The 16,454-nt window shown below is 39.0% G+C and overlaps 1 protein-coding gene, 1 long non-coding RNA gene and 1 pseudogene across 7 annotated transcripts in view; 2 read left to right on the plus strand and 1 right to left on the minus strand.

The window, feature by feature from the left end:
* Nucleotides 1-595: 595 nt before the first annotated feature.
* On the minus strand, nt 596-1,460 carry LOC125270616. Its single transcript, XR_007185394.1, has 2 exons — nt 1,208-1,460; nt 596-720 (listed from the first exon to the last, which is right to left on the minus strand). It is a non-coding gene; the product is annotated as an uncharacterized LOC125270616 (long non-coding RNA).
* A 145-nt stretch (nt 1,461-1,605) lies between these two features.
* LOC125270523 lies at nt 1,606-7,847 on the plus strand (annotated as a pseudogene).
* Nucleotides 7,848-7,979: 132 nt separating this feature from the next.
* LOC125270506 (E3 ubiquitin/ISG15 ligase TRIM25-like) overlaps nt 7,980-16,454 on the plus strand; it is a 32,967-nt gene continuing 24,492 nt past the window's right edge. For 3 of the 6 annotated variants that reach the window (XR_007185383.1, XM_048194183.1, XM_048194170.1), the window contains exons 1-4: nt 7,980-10,822; nt 10,981-11,076; nt 11,181-11,414; nt 11,490-11,640. Coding sequence is in view for 5 of the 6 variants with exons in the window: in XM_048194183.1 (XP_048050140.1) it covers nt 10,214-10,822; nt 10,981-11,076; nt 11,181-11,414; nt 11,490-11,640 (1,090 nt within the window). In the remaining variant the exon portion in view is untranslated. Of the gene's footprint in view, nt 10,823-10,980; nt 11,077-11,180; nt 11,415-11,489; nt 11,641-11,950; nt 12,012-13,114; nt 13,745-16,454 lie in introns of those variants that run through there. The other 3 variants (XM_048194178.1, XM_048194179.1, XM_048194198.1) reach the window with 3 other exon arrangements.

Below are 16,454 nucleotides of genomic sequence, written 5' to 3' on the forward strand. Positions count from 1 at the left end.
GAACAAAAGTTATTGAGATTAAACTGAAAGGAAGTGTTGGTGCCTCCATGTGAACTTATACGGTCTCCAGTTTCTGAAAGAATTGGACATACCTGAATTAAAAAGAGTGCCCTGCTCATATACGTTAGACTAAGAGGATAAAAATTGTCTAATTTTAAAGAAAACTCTCATAGTTTTAACACAGTGGTGGAATATTGCATTTATTTTATTGTATTTATTCACAATTTTATGATACACAAATGAAAAAAAAAATCATTTTTATTTATTTTTCAAATCAAGATTTGATTTAAGAGTCTGTAATTTATGATCGGTTTGGTCTATGTCCCTTCAGAATATTTATTTTTATTCCACTGGGTAGCAGTAAACAGGGGAAAAAAGAATCTACTCAATATCTCCTTCTGAACAAAAATTATTGAGATTTAACTGAAAGATGGCACTGGCGCCTCCATGTGTACTTGTACTGAAAAAAATGGGCATACCTGAATTAAAAAGAGTGCCCTACTCATATATGTTAGAGTAAATGGATAAAAATGGTCTCATTTGACAGAAAACCACCTACATTTTAACAAATCAGTGGAATACTTTGTGTTTTTTAATTGTATTTGTTCACACTTTTATGATAGAGATGGAGGTGGGAGGTGTGCTGGTGGCCAAACCACTTCCTTGTAGGTGCCTGGCTGACTTGTTAGCTACTATCCATCCTTCATCACTCAGTCTAGTCTGAAAAACAAAACAAATTTGTAAATTCACATTGAAATCCTGAAACTCATGCTACAATAATGATACATACGCACAAATGCATGCTAAAATAATTAATCATATGCACAAAGGTTATTCATATATACACATAACATATACACAAATGCAATTCACATATGCACATAACATTCACAAAGGCAATTAGCATAACCACAAAACAGATACACAAATACATGTGCATGCAAAAAAAATAAAATAAATAAATGAGCAAGCAATTATTAAAACATGCACGAAACAGAAACAGATATGTAAACTGCAATTCGCGTGCACATGAAACGTATAGCCTACATGAAATGTATAAAGCGCACAAGGCAATGCACTTCTAAATGCAACCGATGCACAAATGTGTGAAACAATACAAATATGCATGCAAAAAATACAAACACAAATACATGCAACACACGATATGAAATGCACAAAGACAACGCTTATGTGTAACGTTACTCACTGAAGATGAGGATCCTGTCCCACGCAGCTTTTCTGACCGCGTCAAAGCTAGTGTTGCTGAAAGATTCAGTCACTCAGACGATCAAGCTCCTCCAAAACCGAATTCACACCAAAAAACACCTTTTGTGAAGCCATTGTGCAAAGACAAAGTGCTCTAACCGGTTTTTAACGCAATAATACAGGGGGAAACACTGTCTGTACTCTCCAACTAGCTTTCTAGCTGAACTGGACGTCCTCAGGAAGACACGCTCAGTGGTCCGCCTCCTCAACTTTACAAGCGCATATCTCAGCCTATGAATGAGCTAGAAAAGTGATCGACATGTCTATGGAGAGCTACGAGAGCTAGCTTTAAGGTGGTAGGACGCAATTCGCGATGACGTCATCAGCAATCGCCGCTAACAAAGATCATTGATACTAAGGGTAATAAACGTTTTTGGCTGCATCGCATGATTAGATCTGCACATATGAGACATATTGCAGTGTCGTTTGGCCATACATGCTCACAGACAAGTGAAAATAGTCTCATTTGGAAGAAAACAACCTAAAGAACAAGCTGATATAGCGTTTGAGGCTAGTAGCTACGAGAGGAAGTAGTGATCGGAGCAGGAATATGATTCATGTATTGGCTTGTTCAGAGGAGTCATTTTTATCTTCATGATTCTTTACTAAAACGTATCGGAAATAAACTACGCAGAGATGTTCTGGAGAGTGAGAGCTTTCATTTGATATACGACTTGTCTATGTTTGGTGAGTTTGTGTGATATAAATATTAATTTGAATATTAAGAATATGATTTTTTCAAGGAAGGGTCGTTGCGGGGGAGTTGAATTTAGACCTTATTATGTTCTTTTGTGTAATACAAATGCAAAAGTGACTGGATTGGCAAGAAAGCTGAGGTTCTAAGCTTTTAAAAGATACCCTATATGTCTAGTTTTGTGCTCCACAATTTATAGATTTTTGTAAATAATTGTGATGATGCAATATTGGACCCACATGTGGGTCCGAGGTCACGCACCTTATATGCATCTCATGGCAGCCAACATGTCTAACGGCTAGATCTGCTTGGGGGAGTAATGCGTACAGTAGGCAGATCTAGTCCGCCAAGACCAAGCATATGCCCCATTTCTCATACTCAAAACGAATGGGCCAGGCACACATAGCTAGCACACACGTGGTTCCTATGGCTCTTCGGAGCAGCAGCAGTTATTTATGCAGCAGCATATGTTTTGGCGGTAGATCTGCTGGGGGGGTGAGGGTGAATCATCATCTTCTGCATTGATGGGGGATCTCTGACATACAGTACACTGGCTTGTATTGTTCAAATATCATGTCACCTGCTCTGTTGGGGGGTTATTCATGTATGCTATATTGTACAGCAGAAGCATGTCTTACTTGCTCACAGTAGCGTGTCTTGTATGTATTGGCAGTAGCAAGTCCCGTACTTGCTCAGCAGCAGCAATAATCATCAACAGCAGCAGCAGTAATAAAAGCAGCAGCAGTGTAGCAGATCTATTCCTCCAAGACCAAACATATCAACATTGTCATACCCATTACCATGCCAAACACTCCGAGAGTTGTCATGACAGAAATGGTGACTTCATCATGAAGCCTAATAACTGATCAGAGATGTGATTTGTTATTAATATATTTACATTTTGTGCCACTGATCATGTGATACTATAGAGCGATATCCAGCACTGTTGTGACAATCAGATATTCTGAAAAATAATAAAAACATGTTCTGAGCAGGAAGTTATTAACTACGGTGCTATTTAGATGCTCACAGACATCAATCAGCATATGAAACTTAACAATGGTGACAAGCTTCATGCTGCAGTGCATGATGGGTACTAGCATACAAAACTCATTCATGGCTCCCAGTATGCATTGCTGCAAAAAAAATTGTAGCTGAATTCTTTTGTTATTTATAGTTGAATATTTTTTTTTATTGTCACCATTTTTGAGGTTTGTATGATGAGTGTTGATGTGTAAGTGTGTCTCAGTTTTTACACATGTTGTATGAAAACACTATTGCAATTGCTGAAAGTGATGTAAATGAACAAACCAAAGCAAAAAGCTGAAATCCAAATCCAAAAACCAAAGCTGATTTTCAAACCAAATGTTCAATAAAACATGAATACTTGATTTTCTGTAAATGTTTTTCATGATTTTCAGTCAAACTGTAATCAGTTAATTAATTAATAATTACCTGCAGTTGCTTCAGTGTTACTTTAACACTGTAGTTTGGACCCATATAGACTTTGAGTAGTGTTCATTTTACACTGAGCATTTTGCTGTGTACCACATCGCTATAATGTTCTCCCTTGGGTTAATTAGTAACTTTTTTGAAGAGTATTTTGATGTGCAGAATGTTGAGTTGTTAATAAAAATTAAGTTGAAAGAATGAAGAATTTCAGGAACATCATACTAACCTTGAAAAAAAACATTCCAATAACATCAAGAAAACTGGACATTTTAAGTTCCTATAACCAAAACATAATGTTTGAAAAATGTTCTTAAAACAAAAAAATTGGTTTCTGAGAACTTGGTCACACGTGAGACCCACTGTGATCCCACCCCAATGACCAAACCAAAAAAAAAAAACCCACTAAATAATGCACCTAAACTGTTGTGTCCTCTCTCTCTCTGTGTTCATGCAGTGAAATGGCAGAAGCCAGTATTTCAGTGGATCAGGATCAGTTCAGATGTCCAGTGTGTCTGGATCTCCTGAAGGATCCAGTGACGATTTCCTGTGGACACAGTTACTGTATGAACTGCATCACTGACTTCTGGAATCAGGAAGATCAGAAGGGAATCTACAGATGTCCATTATGCAAACAGACCTTCACACCAAGACCAGGTTTTAGGTAAGAATGTGGTGATTGCTGAGATGGTGGAGAAACTGAAGAAGACGAGACTCCAATCTGCTGCTCCTGAAGTTCCTCACACTGAATCTGGAGATGTTCAGTGTGACTCCTGCACTGGAAGAAAACAGAAAGCAGTGAAATCGTGTCTGGAGTGTCGAAGCTCTTACTGTCAAAATCACCTTGAACAGCATGAGAATCTCTTCAGAAGTAAAAGACACAATCTGATGGACGCCACTGGACGACTGCAGGACATGATCTGTCCTCGACATGATAAAATGCGGGAAATTTACTGTCGTACTGACCAGCGGTGTATCTGTATGCTGTGTTTGATGGATGAACACAAAGATCATGACACTGTATCAACTGCAGCAGCGAGGACAGAGAAACAGGTACTGCTTCATACTGGATCTCAGTGGTCATCTCTTCAGGGAAACTGATGTAATTTGTTGTGTTCTAAGGTGCAGCTGAACTCATACAGACATTAGATAATTTACTTTACTACTCAAAAGTTTGGGATAACTGAATTTATTTATTTTATTTCTTTTTTTTTTTTTTTCTTCTTTTTTTTTTTTTATATTTTGATTAAAAAAAATGCAGCAATGTTGAGCATATGAGTCTTTTTTTCAAAAACATTTATTCATTTAATCATTTCTGTTTTCTGTTTTGCACAGAGAAACATCCAGCAGAGAATCCAGCAGAGAGAGAAAGATCTTCAGCAGCTGAGAGAGGCTGTGGCGTCTCATAAGGTGAGTTTGGAGAAGAAGTTTGAGTCTCAGTTTGGACTTTCCTCCAGTGCTGGAGCTCTTCTAGTCCCACTGAAGTCACTGTGTGATTGTGATGTGTGTAACAGCGCTCTGCACAGACCGCAGTGGAGGACAGTGAGAGGATCTTCACTGAGCTCATCCGCTCCATTGAGAGACGTCGCTCTGAGGTGATTCAGCTGATCAGAGATCAGGAACGAGCTGCAGTGAGTCGAGCTGAAGAACGACTGAAGCGACTGGAGCAGGAGATCAATGATCTGAGGAGGAGAGACGCTGAGATGAAGCAGCTTTCACACACACAGGATCATGTTCATTTCCTCCAGGTAACACAGATCTTCTCAAACACTGAGGACTTTAACAAGCTTCTGGAATTACAGGGAGTTTGTGTTTGTGTTTTTGTGTCTGTAGAGTTTGTCATCTGTCTCTCTCTCTGGATCTACAGACGGCTTCACTGTCAGTTCTCATCTGTATTTTGATGATATAGTGAAATCTGTCTCTCAGCTCAGAGATGAACTGCAGCAGTTCTGCAGCGAGGAGACAGAAAAGATATCTGGAAGAGGTACTTTTCTAGGGTTGGTTATTCTCATTTATTAAATACAAATAGTTTATTTTTCTTCTTGAAGGAAGTATTAAACTGCAGATGTGTTTTGTTTTCCATAGTGAAAACCATCCAGGTCATTCTGGCTCCTGAATATCAGACCAGAGAGGAGTTTCTACAGTGTGAGTAACTATGAAATCACACACAAGTCTAAAATCCAGTCTAGTGGAAGAGTTTGACTGGTTTACACTAAACAAATGCTGTCATGCAGTTCAAGAATGCTTTTTTTTAAATTTGTGTATTTAAAATACATGGTCTGCAACAAATAAATAAAAATAATCATGAACAAATTTCATTATGGATTAGTTGCATCTGTGACAATGAAGAACTGCATCAGTGATGAGACTTTACACTACTGAAATACACATTTGGCCAATGAGAAATTCAACATTTTGTGAGTGAAGACATTGATTTGTCATTAGTGATGTTTTTGGCGGCCTGTTTTAATTTTAGTTTTAGTCTAGTCTTTGTGTCAAGCTGTCCCAGGTGAAAAAAATACACTTCAATAATGTACTTAAAGTGCTCTATTTTCACGCACTAATTTTGTACTTAAAGGTTCTCTAAGCGATCCTGGGTGGAGTAACTTCCTGTTGACGTTCTTAGTGTTGTCAAACAAAACAGAGGCTAGCTAGACCCTCCCTCCTCCTCCTCTCCGTGCTTCCTGAAACAGTCATGAACGCGCATTTAAAATCATTCTTGTCGGTTATTGGCTGGAGCATGTTTATTATGTTTCGTGGTCCAGGCTGCACCAGTTTGTTTTTATTGCCGTTTATGGAGCTTGTGGCGACTACAGAGACCGCGTTTTTTTTACAGTGTTTTCAGGGGACAGGAAGCTAGCGGATAGTGAGGAGATGTTTGCTGTATGTGACAAAAAAATGTTTTGGCCTAAAAACGCGTGAGATCGCTTAGAGCACCTTTAATATACTAAATATTCTTCTTTAGTACTACTTAAGATCATCTTAAGAACATCTAAGTGTACTCAACTGTGCTATTTTGAGACAGCATTAAATATGAACTTAAATGTGCTTTTAATATTCTATCTCTTCATTTAAAAAATATATTTAGCTACCACTTGTAGTAAACTATGGGTTCAAATGTACTATAAGTAGTATCTAAATACATTTTCTAAATACAGAGATAGTATATTAAAAGCATATTAAAAATGTGTAAAAAAGTATATTAAAAACGTGATAAAGGTTCGTTGACGATGATGTGTAGTCATAATTTTTGTTGACGAAAGCAACACTATTTGTCATTAAACTTAAATTTCCTAAAAGGCCCTTCTTTGTTTTTTGGAACATAAAAGTACTTTGTTTAACATGAACAAATAACTGTAATGTGGCAGCAACACATTGCTATAGGAGGTAAAATACTGTTACCTGTTAAATAATTACTTTATACCTGCATGTTTAGCATAGATTTGTTGTAGCCATAAATTAAATGCTAGATACATTTTAAAAACAGAAAAAAAGAAGTAACTTTTTGATTTATAAAACTATAATAGACCCACTGAAGTCTTATATTAATGAAGTTAGATCATGAATGATTTTGTTTTTCTCCATAAGATTTCCGTCTGTTGACTCTGGATGTGAACTCAGTACATTATCGGCACCATCTGTTTGAGGAAAACACCGTGATCACTTACGCTGACACACGTCTGCCATATCCTGATCATCCAGACAGATTTGATTATTGGGGGCAGGCGATGTGTAGACAAAGTTTGACTGGACGCTGTTACTGGGAGGTGGAGTGGAGTGGCAGAGGAGAGAGATCAGGAGTGGATATATCAGTGGCATATAAGAGCATCAGGAGGAAGGGACGAGATCCTGAGATTGATGCTGGATGTAATGATCAATCCTGGAGATTGTACTGCACTCCCACTTTCTGCTCATTCTGGCACAATAACATCGAGACTGAACTCCCTGTAGTGTCCAGCCGTAGAATAGGAGTGTATGTGGATCACAGCGCAGGGATTGTGTCCTTCTACAGCGTCTCAGACACAATGAGCCTCATCCACAGAGTCCAGACCACATTCACTCAGCCGCTCTATGCCATGCTTGGACCATATTATAACACATTTGTGAAACTGTGTCAACTGACCAATTAAATCAGACATGCTGTGATTATTTTGTCTTATAACATGATTAAACAGTACTAGTAAGAAATCATGGGGCTTTTTTTCTCATCCAAAATTCCACCAGTGTATGTGTAATAATCACAGATATAATAAGAGTAAGATTTATCATTAAATTAGTATAATAATGGCTGTATAAGAGATAATGAATGTTTAAAAAATGTGTGGGAATTTGTCATTTTGTTGAAATTTGTTTAAACTTTTGTTTGACTGCAAGAAGTAGCTTACATATCTCCCAAAACAATTATTTATAATAAATAAAATGCATTGATTACTCATCAGATGTGGTCTGAAATTAATTTAACTTACCATTGTAGACAAACTAGTGTTAATTTTGGCAGCCATTTTTTATTTAGTCTTAGTCTTTATCTTCAGACGAAAATGCTCCTTAGTCTTAGTCACATTTTAGACATTTTTGTCTTTCATATTTTAGTCATATTTTAGATGAAAAGTCATCACATTTTTGTCAAGTCTTAGTCATTACTTTTACGAGAAGCTGCGCTTGATCAGCGCTATGGGAACATCTTTAGTTGTGACCAGCTGTGAATACAGTATATGTGTAAAACAACGTCAATGAAATTGACCTATATTTATAGCCGTGCGTGACGTCATTGGAATGCGTCGTAGCGAGGCTATAATTAGATGTGCCACATGTGCATCAGCAGATATTTTGTCTGAAGAGCAGTCCTGGGACATCTCAGTGCAGCTATGAAGCGCAGATTCGCGTTCTCGCCTTTTCAGGGAACAGGGTTACAGTGAAGTAACCCGGGGCGTTCCCTTTCAAAGGCTACACTCCAAGCTGCGCTTGATCAGTGCTATGGGAACGTGAGTGGATGAACAATGGAGCTGTAATTCTTTATTAAGCGGCGGTAGAAGTTAGCAAAGCCAAGAAAGCGCTGGAGTTCTTTGATAGTGGATGGAGTGGGCCAGGACTTGATAGCTTCCACCTTCCCCTCGTCCGTCCGGATGCCACTGTGATCAATGTTGTAACCGAGGAAGTGGACTGAGGTTTGGTGGAATGAACATTTTTCAGCTTTCAGGAAGAAATGAAACTGTCGTAGTCGTTGGAGGACCTCCGCAACGTGGTGGCGATGTTCGGCCAGGCTCCGGGAGTAGATGAGTATATCGTCTATGTAGACCAGGACAAATCGATGGAGAAACTCCCGGAACACCTCATGTATGAAATCCTGGAATACGGAGGGGGCATTGACCAGGCCGTACAGCATGACGAGATATTCATAATGGCCGGTGGGCGTGACGAAGGCGGTCTTCCACTCGTCCCCCTCGCGTATCCGGATGAGGTTATACGCGCTGCGGAGGTCCAGCTTGGTGAACACAATGGCACCACGGAGATGTTCTAGAGCTGCTGGGACGAGAGGAAGGGGGTACCGGAACTTGACTGTGATCTTGTTGAGTGCACGATAATCAATACAGGGCCGCAAGCCTCCGTCCTTTTTGCCACGAAGAAGAAACTCGAAGCAGCAGGAGAAGTAGACGGGCGGATGTAACCCTGATCAAGTGCCTCTTTGATGTATTCCTCCATGGCCTTCTCCTCCGGTACTGACAGGGGGTAAATCCTTTCCCTGGGCACTGGCTCACCCGGTAAAAGATCGATGGCACAGTCCCATGGCCAGTGTGGAGGCAGCTTGGAGGCTCTTTGTGGGCAGAAGACGTCACTGAAGGGGGCGTAACAGGCTGGAATATCCACGGAGCGTTTCTTAACAGGACTTTTGATGGAGGTGGTACAGAGGGAGAGATCATTTGCACGAGGAGACTTGGGAACAGGAAACTCGGAGAAACAGTTAGAGAAACAGGTTTCGCCCCACTTTAGGATTTCGCCCGTACGCCAGGAGATGGTAGGGTTGTGCTGCTCTAGCCACGGATGCCCCAGAACCACGTCAGAGGTGGATTCCTCCAGAACCAGCAGGTGAATTTCTTCGATATGTAGTATTCCCACACGTAACTGAAGAGGACCCACACACCGACTGATCTTTCTTCGGCTCAGGGGTTTGCCTGTGATGGAGTGGACTTGGTAGATAGTCGGAGAGGGCGTGGTTTTGAGCTGGAGCTGTCTGCAGAGGGAGCCGGAGATGAAGTTTCCTGCTGACCCTGAATCGAGGAGCGCCACCACTGGAACAGATACATCAGCAGCAGTAAGGTTTACAATAGTAGTGAGTGGTTTCATCTTCTTAATGGAAGGAATGATGGCACTCACCATGGGACGAGGAGGACGAATGGGGCATGCAGATATGACATGCCCAGGAGCACCACAATATACTGTAAGCAGAGATTCAGGGTCAGCCTTCGGGAAGCATACATACAGGTAAGTATGATACAAACAAGACCGGACAGTGAGTGTGTGTGAGTGTGGGCTTCTTATACTGTGACTGATGAGTGCTGATGAGGTGCAGGTGCCGGTGATTAGTATTCTGGTGATTGGTGCATTGTGACTGGCTGAGGGTGGAGCCTGGCGTGTCTGTGACAGTAGTCAGAAAACACTGAAATGATCAAGTTATAGTAAATCACACAAAACCTGTTTCTCAGGTGTGTAATCATGAAGATATATAAACCCTTCAGTTAGAAGAAGGAACTCGACTGTCAAACTGCAGTGTGTATCATCTCTCTTTCTGTGTGTTTAAAAGGAGAAATGGCAGAAGCCAGTATTTCAGTGGGTCAGGATCAGTTCAGATGTTCAGTGTGTCTGGATCTCCTGAAGGATCCAGTGACGATTCCCTGTGGACACAGTTACTGTAAGGAATGCATCTCAGGTTTCTGGGATCAGGAGAATCAGAAGAGAATCTACAGCTGCCCTCAGTGCAGAAAAACCTTCACAACAAGACCAGTTTTAGGTAGGAATGTGGTGATTGCTGAAATGGTGGGGAAACTGAAGACGAGACTCCAATCTGTTCCTGTTCCTCCTCCTGTTCCTGCTCGTCGTCGTCATCCTCATACTGGATCTGGAGATGTTCGGTGTGACTCCTGCACTGGAAGAAAACAGAAAGCAGTGAAGTCGTGTCTAGAGTGTCAAAGCTCTTACTGTCAAAATCACCTTGAACAGCATGAGAATCTCTTCAGTAAAAGACACAATCTGATGGACGCCACTGGACGACTGCAGGACATGATCTGTCCTCGACATGATAAAATGCTGGAAATTTACTGCCATACTGACCAGCGGTGTATCTGTATGCTGTGTTTGGTGGATGAACACAAAGATCATGACACTGTATCAACTGCAGCAGCGAGGACAGAGAAACAGGTACTGCTTCATACTGGGTATTGTGAGAGACTGTATAATGTAGTTTCTCTCCACTTTCATTATGTGCTTTTCTCTCAATCAGGGAAACTGATGTGATTAGATATGTTCACTTTTATGTAGCATTTCTCAGATTTTTGTAATATTTCTGTTTTCTGCAGAGACATTTTGAGAAGAAACAGAGAAACATCCAGCAGAGAATCCAGCAGAGAGAGAAAGATCTTCAGCAGCTGAGAGAGGCTGTGGCGTCTCATAAGGTGAGTTTGGAGAAGAAGTTTGAGTCTCAGTTTGGACTTTCCTCCAGTGCTGGAGCTCTTCTAGTCCCACTGAAGTCACTGTGTGATTGTGATGTGTGTAACAGCGCTCTGCACAGACCGCAGTGGAGGACAGTGAGAGGATCTTCACTGAGCTCATCCGCTCTATTGAGAGACGTCGCTCTGAGGTGATTCAGCTGATCAGAGATCAGGAACGAGCTGCAGTGAGTCGAGCTGAAGAACGACTGGAGCGACTGGAGCAGGAGATCAATGATCTGAAGAGGAGAGACGCTGAGATGAAGCAGCTTTCACAAACACAGGATCATGTTCATTTCTTCCAGGTAACACAGATCCAAACACTGAGGACTTTAACAAGCTTCTGGAATTACAGGGAGTTTGTGTTTTTGTGTCTGTAGAGTTTGTCATCTGTCTCTCTCTCTGGATCTACAGATGGTTTCACTGTCAGTTCTCATCTGTCCTTTGATGAAGTAGTAAAATCTGTCTCTCAGCTCAGAGACAAACTGCAGCAGTTCTGCAGCGAGGAGACAGAAAAGATATCTGGAAGAGGTAAATACTCATTCATTATCAGAAAATAGTTTAGCACCAATTAATCAATACAGGTGCTGGTCATATAATTAGAATATCGTGAAAAAGTTCATTTTTTTATTGTAAATTATTTTAAAAAATGAAACTTTCATTTATACTAGATTCCCTACATGTAAAGTAAAACATTTCAAAAGTTTTTTTTTTATTTTTTTTTTAATGGTTTTTTTTAAATTTGTTGATTAGAGCGTACAGCTAATGAAAGTCCAAAATCCAGTATCTCAAAATATTAGAATATTTACATTTGAGTTTCATTAAATGACCATCCCTACAGTATAAATTCCGGGTATCTCTTGTTCTTTGAAACCACACTAATGGGGAAGACTGCTGACTTGGCAATGGTCCAGGAGACAATCAATGACACCGTCCACAAAGAGAGTAAGTTACATATGGTCATTACTGAATGTGGTGGCTGTTTACAGAGTGATGTATCAAATCATATTAAATGCAAAGTTGACTAGAAGGAAGAAATTGGGTAGGCAAAGGTGCACAAGCAACAGGGATGACCACAAGCTTGAGAATACTGTCAAGTAAAGCCGATTCAGACACTTGGGAGAGCTTCACAATGAGTCAAATGAAGCCAGAGTCAGCGCATCAAGAGTCACCACACTCAGACATCTTCAGGAAAAGGACTACCAAGCCACTTCTGAAACAGAAACAACGTCAGAAGCTTCTTACCTGGGCTAAGGAGAAAAAGAACTGGACAGTGAACAGTGGTCGAAAGTCCTCTTTTCAGATAAAAGTAAATTTTGCATTTCATGTTGAAATCATGGTCCCAGAGTCTGAAGGAAGACTGGAGAGGCACAGAATCCAAGCTGCTTGAAGTCTAGTGGGAAGTTTCTGAAGTTAGTAATGATTTGGGGGGCCGTGACATCTGCTGGTGTTGGTTCATTGTGTTTTATCAAGTGCAGAGTCAATGCAGCCATCTTCCAGGAGATTTTGGAGCACTTTATGCTTCCATCTGCTGACATAAGAGTTTGGAGGGCATTTAATAGAGCATTTGTGTGCATGTTGTTCAGACAGAGAGCATATAAGAGGAAGTGCAAAAACAATTTTATCTAAAACTATTCATTTTGAGTGAATTATGTGGATTGGCATGAAATTTAGGTTAATTTTACCTACACCATATTTGACACTTGCAACACAAGTAATGTTATTTTATCATGAACAGTTAACTGTAAAGGCATTATACTTTAGCATACATGAAGAACAAATGACAGTAACACATTACTATGTTCACAGGAAGTGAAACACTGTTACCTGTTAAATAATAAATTAAATTCTTCTTGTGGTCAGGCAGATTGAGGTTTCATTGATGATTTTATTTTAGCATTCAGAGAAAAGTCCAACTTTATCATTATAAAATGATAATAGACCCAACAAATGTGTTAAATTAATGATGTAAAATCATGAACGATTGTGCATTTATCTCCATCAGATTCCCGTCTGTTGACTCTGGATCTGAACTCAGTGAATAAAAGGCTCCTTCTGTCTAAGGGAAACACAGTGATCCCTGTCGCTGACACACATCAGTGTTATCCTGATCATCCAGACAGATTTGATTATTGGATGCAGGTGCTGTGTAGAGAGAGTGTGACTGGACGCTGTTACTGGGAGGTGGAGTGGAGTGGAGATGGGAGATCAGGAGTGTCTATAGCAGTGACATATAAGAGCATCGGGAGGAAGGGACGAAAACCTGAGATTAAAGCTGGATGTAATGATCAGTCCTGGAAAATGTTCTGCTGTTCTTCAAAATGTTCATTCTGTCACAATAACATTGAAACTGTCCTTCCTGTAGTGTCCAGCCGTAGAATAGGAGTGTATGTGGATCACAGCGCAGGGATTTTGTCCTTCTACAGCATCTCAGACACAATGAGCCTCATCCACAGAGTCCAGACCACATTCACTCAGCCGCTCTATGCTGTGTTTGGATTTGATAGAAACTCAACAGTGAAACTGTGTCAACTGACCAATTAACTCACACATCTACAGAATGTTTTGTAATGTCTCATGATGAATCACTCTCAGTAAGATGTCATGAAATTAAACATATTTTACTGAACTGTAACACTTCTACCCTTTTAATTGTTTTATTCTGTTGATTCTTTTGAAGAGGTTTTTAACAAAGTAAATCGAAAGGTTTTTAGCAGAAATTAATCTTAAACATCTTATTTACGTTTTTTTTTTTGTTTTTTTTTTAACTAAACCTCTCTCTCACCATGAATATAGCCATTGAAGCTGGCATGTTGTTTAAAAAAAAAAGAGAAAGAAAGAAAGAAAGAAAGAAAGAAAGAAAGAATAGGATTTCATGGGGCTTTTTCTAATCAGAGAGGCCATAAATACCATTGCTGAAATTTTAGTAATCAAGAGCTGATAATGAATGTTGAAAAAAGTGTGAAACTTAGTCTTTTTGTTGAATGAAGTTTGATATAACGCTTGTTTAAATGTCAGAAGTAGCTTTCAGATCTCTAATAAAATATTTTTAATAAATACAGTGGTAAGAATAAGATTTTTAAATCCTTTAAAAATATATCTGGATTTCTGCATTGATTTCTCATTAGGTCTGACCTTAATTTAACTTACAATTGTAGACAAACACAATCTGGCTAAACTAATAAAACATTTTCACATGTTTAATAAATACTCAGTAATCCTTCACAGTGCAGGGTGGAGAAAATAAGGGAGCCCTTGAATTTAGTAATAAAAGCTGGATATTTTCAAAGGGTTCACAAACATATTCTTGCCTCTGTATATTACAAGCATTGTCTTCTCCTGCATGTTCATTCAATTCAGTATATTCAGTATATACATTCTGTAATTCCTCTTTTGATAACTTGGGTGTTTTATTTTAGGTGAATTTGTGCTTTTTTAACAGAGTTTTTTTTCATGCTCAAACAAAAACAACCATTAAATGTTTAATTTTTATTTAACACCGGGCTGAATTTTTATTTTAAGTTGGGCTGACATATGCAAACGTGCAAAATCAAATACATGCATATGATGATTCATATTACATTTAATGTGGTATCATTTACATACAGTCCATGATCATATATATTACACTCATCAACTTCATAGATTTTCTGTATATTTTCTTACTGACATGCACACATTCACAAAAGATAAAATGACAATGCACATTCTGGAAAACAAAACAAAAGGTAGCCTATCAGCAAGTTAAAAGGAAAGCACAGGCTTTTAGTTTTGCTTGAATTAATATGGACTATGTGTAACGAGATAAATATTATAATTGAGGGTTCTTTAACCCCTTAACAGTCATTTAACCCCTTAACCATTTAATACAAAATGGTCAAATGACTGGCAGCACAAGGTGCCAAACAAAAACCTTAAAATTAAAGTAAAATCTCTGTATTTAAATAATGTCAAATGACTGGCAGCAACAGAGCATTAAACACTATCAGATCTCTCACGATCTCAGCCAACTTCACTTATTACAATCCAGTCAGACTTTATTTCTTTCATACAAAACTTCTTAATGAGAATTAACTGAGGTGACGTTTTGTTGAAAACAATAAAGTTTGAAATCACCATTATGGAGGTGAACATTTGCTTTGGGCTCTTGATTTGTGACTTTTTAACATCAGTTTTTCTCTGGCTGTTGAAACTGTGTTTCTAAAGCACTTTTTTTATTGATAAAGTTGCCAGAGAAATTCTGGTCAGATGAAGTTTGTTATTTGTTGATGATGATTCAGTCAGTCTGATTTCTGAGTATATTAGCTGTAAGTTTTGCATTATTCACAGCAGCTTTGTTATATTATGAAGTTATTTTTTTAGCTCATTATATAGAAAGTTTTTTCAGCAGTGTCTTTTTGCTTATGAACCTCAACAATGGTGATAATCAGAAAAAAAGCTTTTTTTTTGTGACTTTATTAGCTTGTTTTGTGATGCTCAGAGTTGATCTGTTTATCTGAAAGTTTTGTCACCATTGTTGAGGTTCATCTGCTGATTCTTGATGTCTGTGTGAGTCTTCATGTGTCATGGAGAAAAATCATCTCTTCCTTGCAAATGAAGCTCAGGAGTCAGAGTTTCAGAAGTCAAACTAAGACATTATTGTACAAAGCAACAAAGACAAGACACCTGCAGGATATCTGAGCTGGTCTCTGGCCAGGGCACATTTCTTATCCTTTTCTTATCTGTTATTTTGCAATGACCATGTGATTTTACTCTCTGGTAAGATTCACTCTCAGTTTCACACAATAGGTCTTTCTTTTCTCACCCTTTTCTCTCTAGTAGTGGTAACCTGCCAAATGACGGTCAACTCTATATCATAGGCAAGTGCATGATGTCATGGTGAGGCCTAGAAGGAGCCAGATGTCCTTGGAAAATGTTACAAAAGCCACCTGTAGTGTCCTGAAAATACCCCTAACTTGGCAGAATACTTAGTGGGTCACATGACTTTCTCCAATGCTCCTGACCTTGTAGCAGTTCTTACAGTCAGGCCTTCAAAACACATCTGGCTGTTATATTATTCAAACTATTTCAACAATGGTATTCTTATATGATAAAACATTCCAACACATGATGCCGTCCAAATAATTTCTGCATAATTACTTATAAACTTTTAAATACTCAAAGCAGGACAGGATTTTATGCAGTAGTATTCCAGGGCTACAATAATGCACAATTAATACATCTAAATAATGTAATTACAGATTACATTCTGGATGAGATCAGCAAATCAGGCCACTCCATGATGATTGAATCATCATCAATGAGTAATATCATATTATCTCTCAGAATTGCTGCTATAACAAACT

Source organism: Megalobrama amblycephala, linkage group LG1 (genome assembly GCF_018812025.1).
Source record: "Megalobrama amblycephala isolate DHTTF-2021 linkage group LG1, ASM1881202v1, whole genome shotgun sequence".
Classification (NCBI taxonomy): Eukaryota; Metazoa; Chordata; class Actinopteri; order Cypriniformes; family Xenocyprididae; genus Megalobrama; species Megalobrama amblycephala.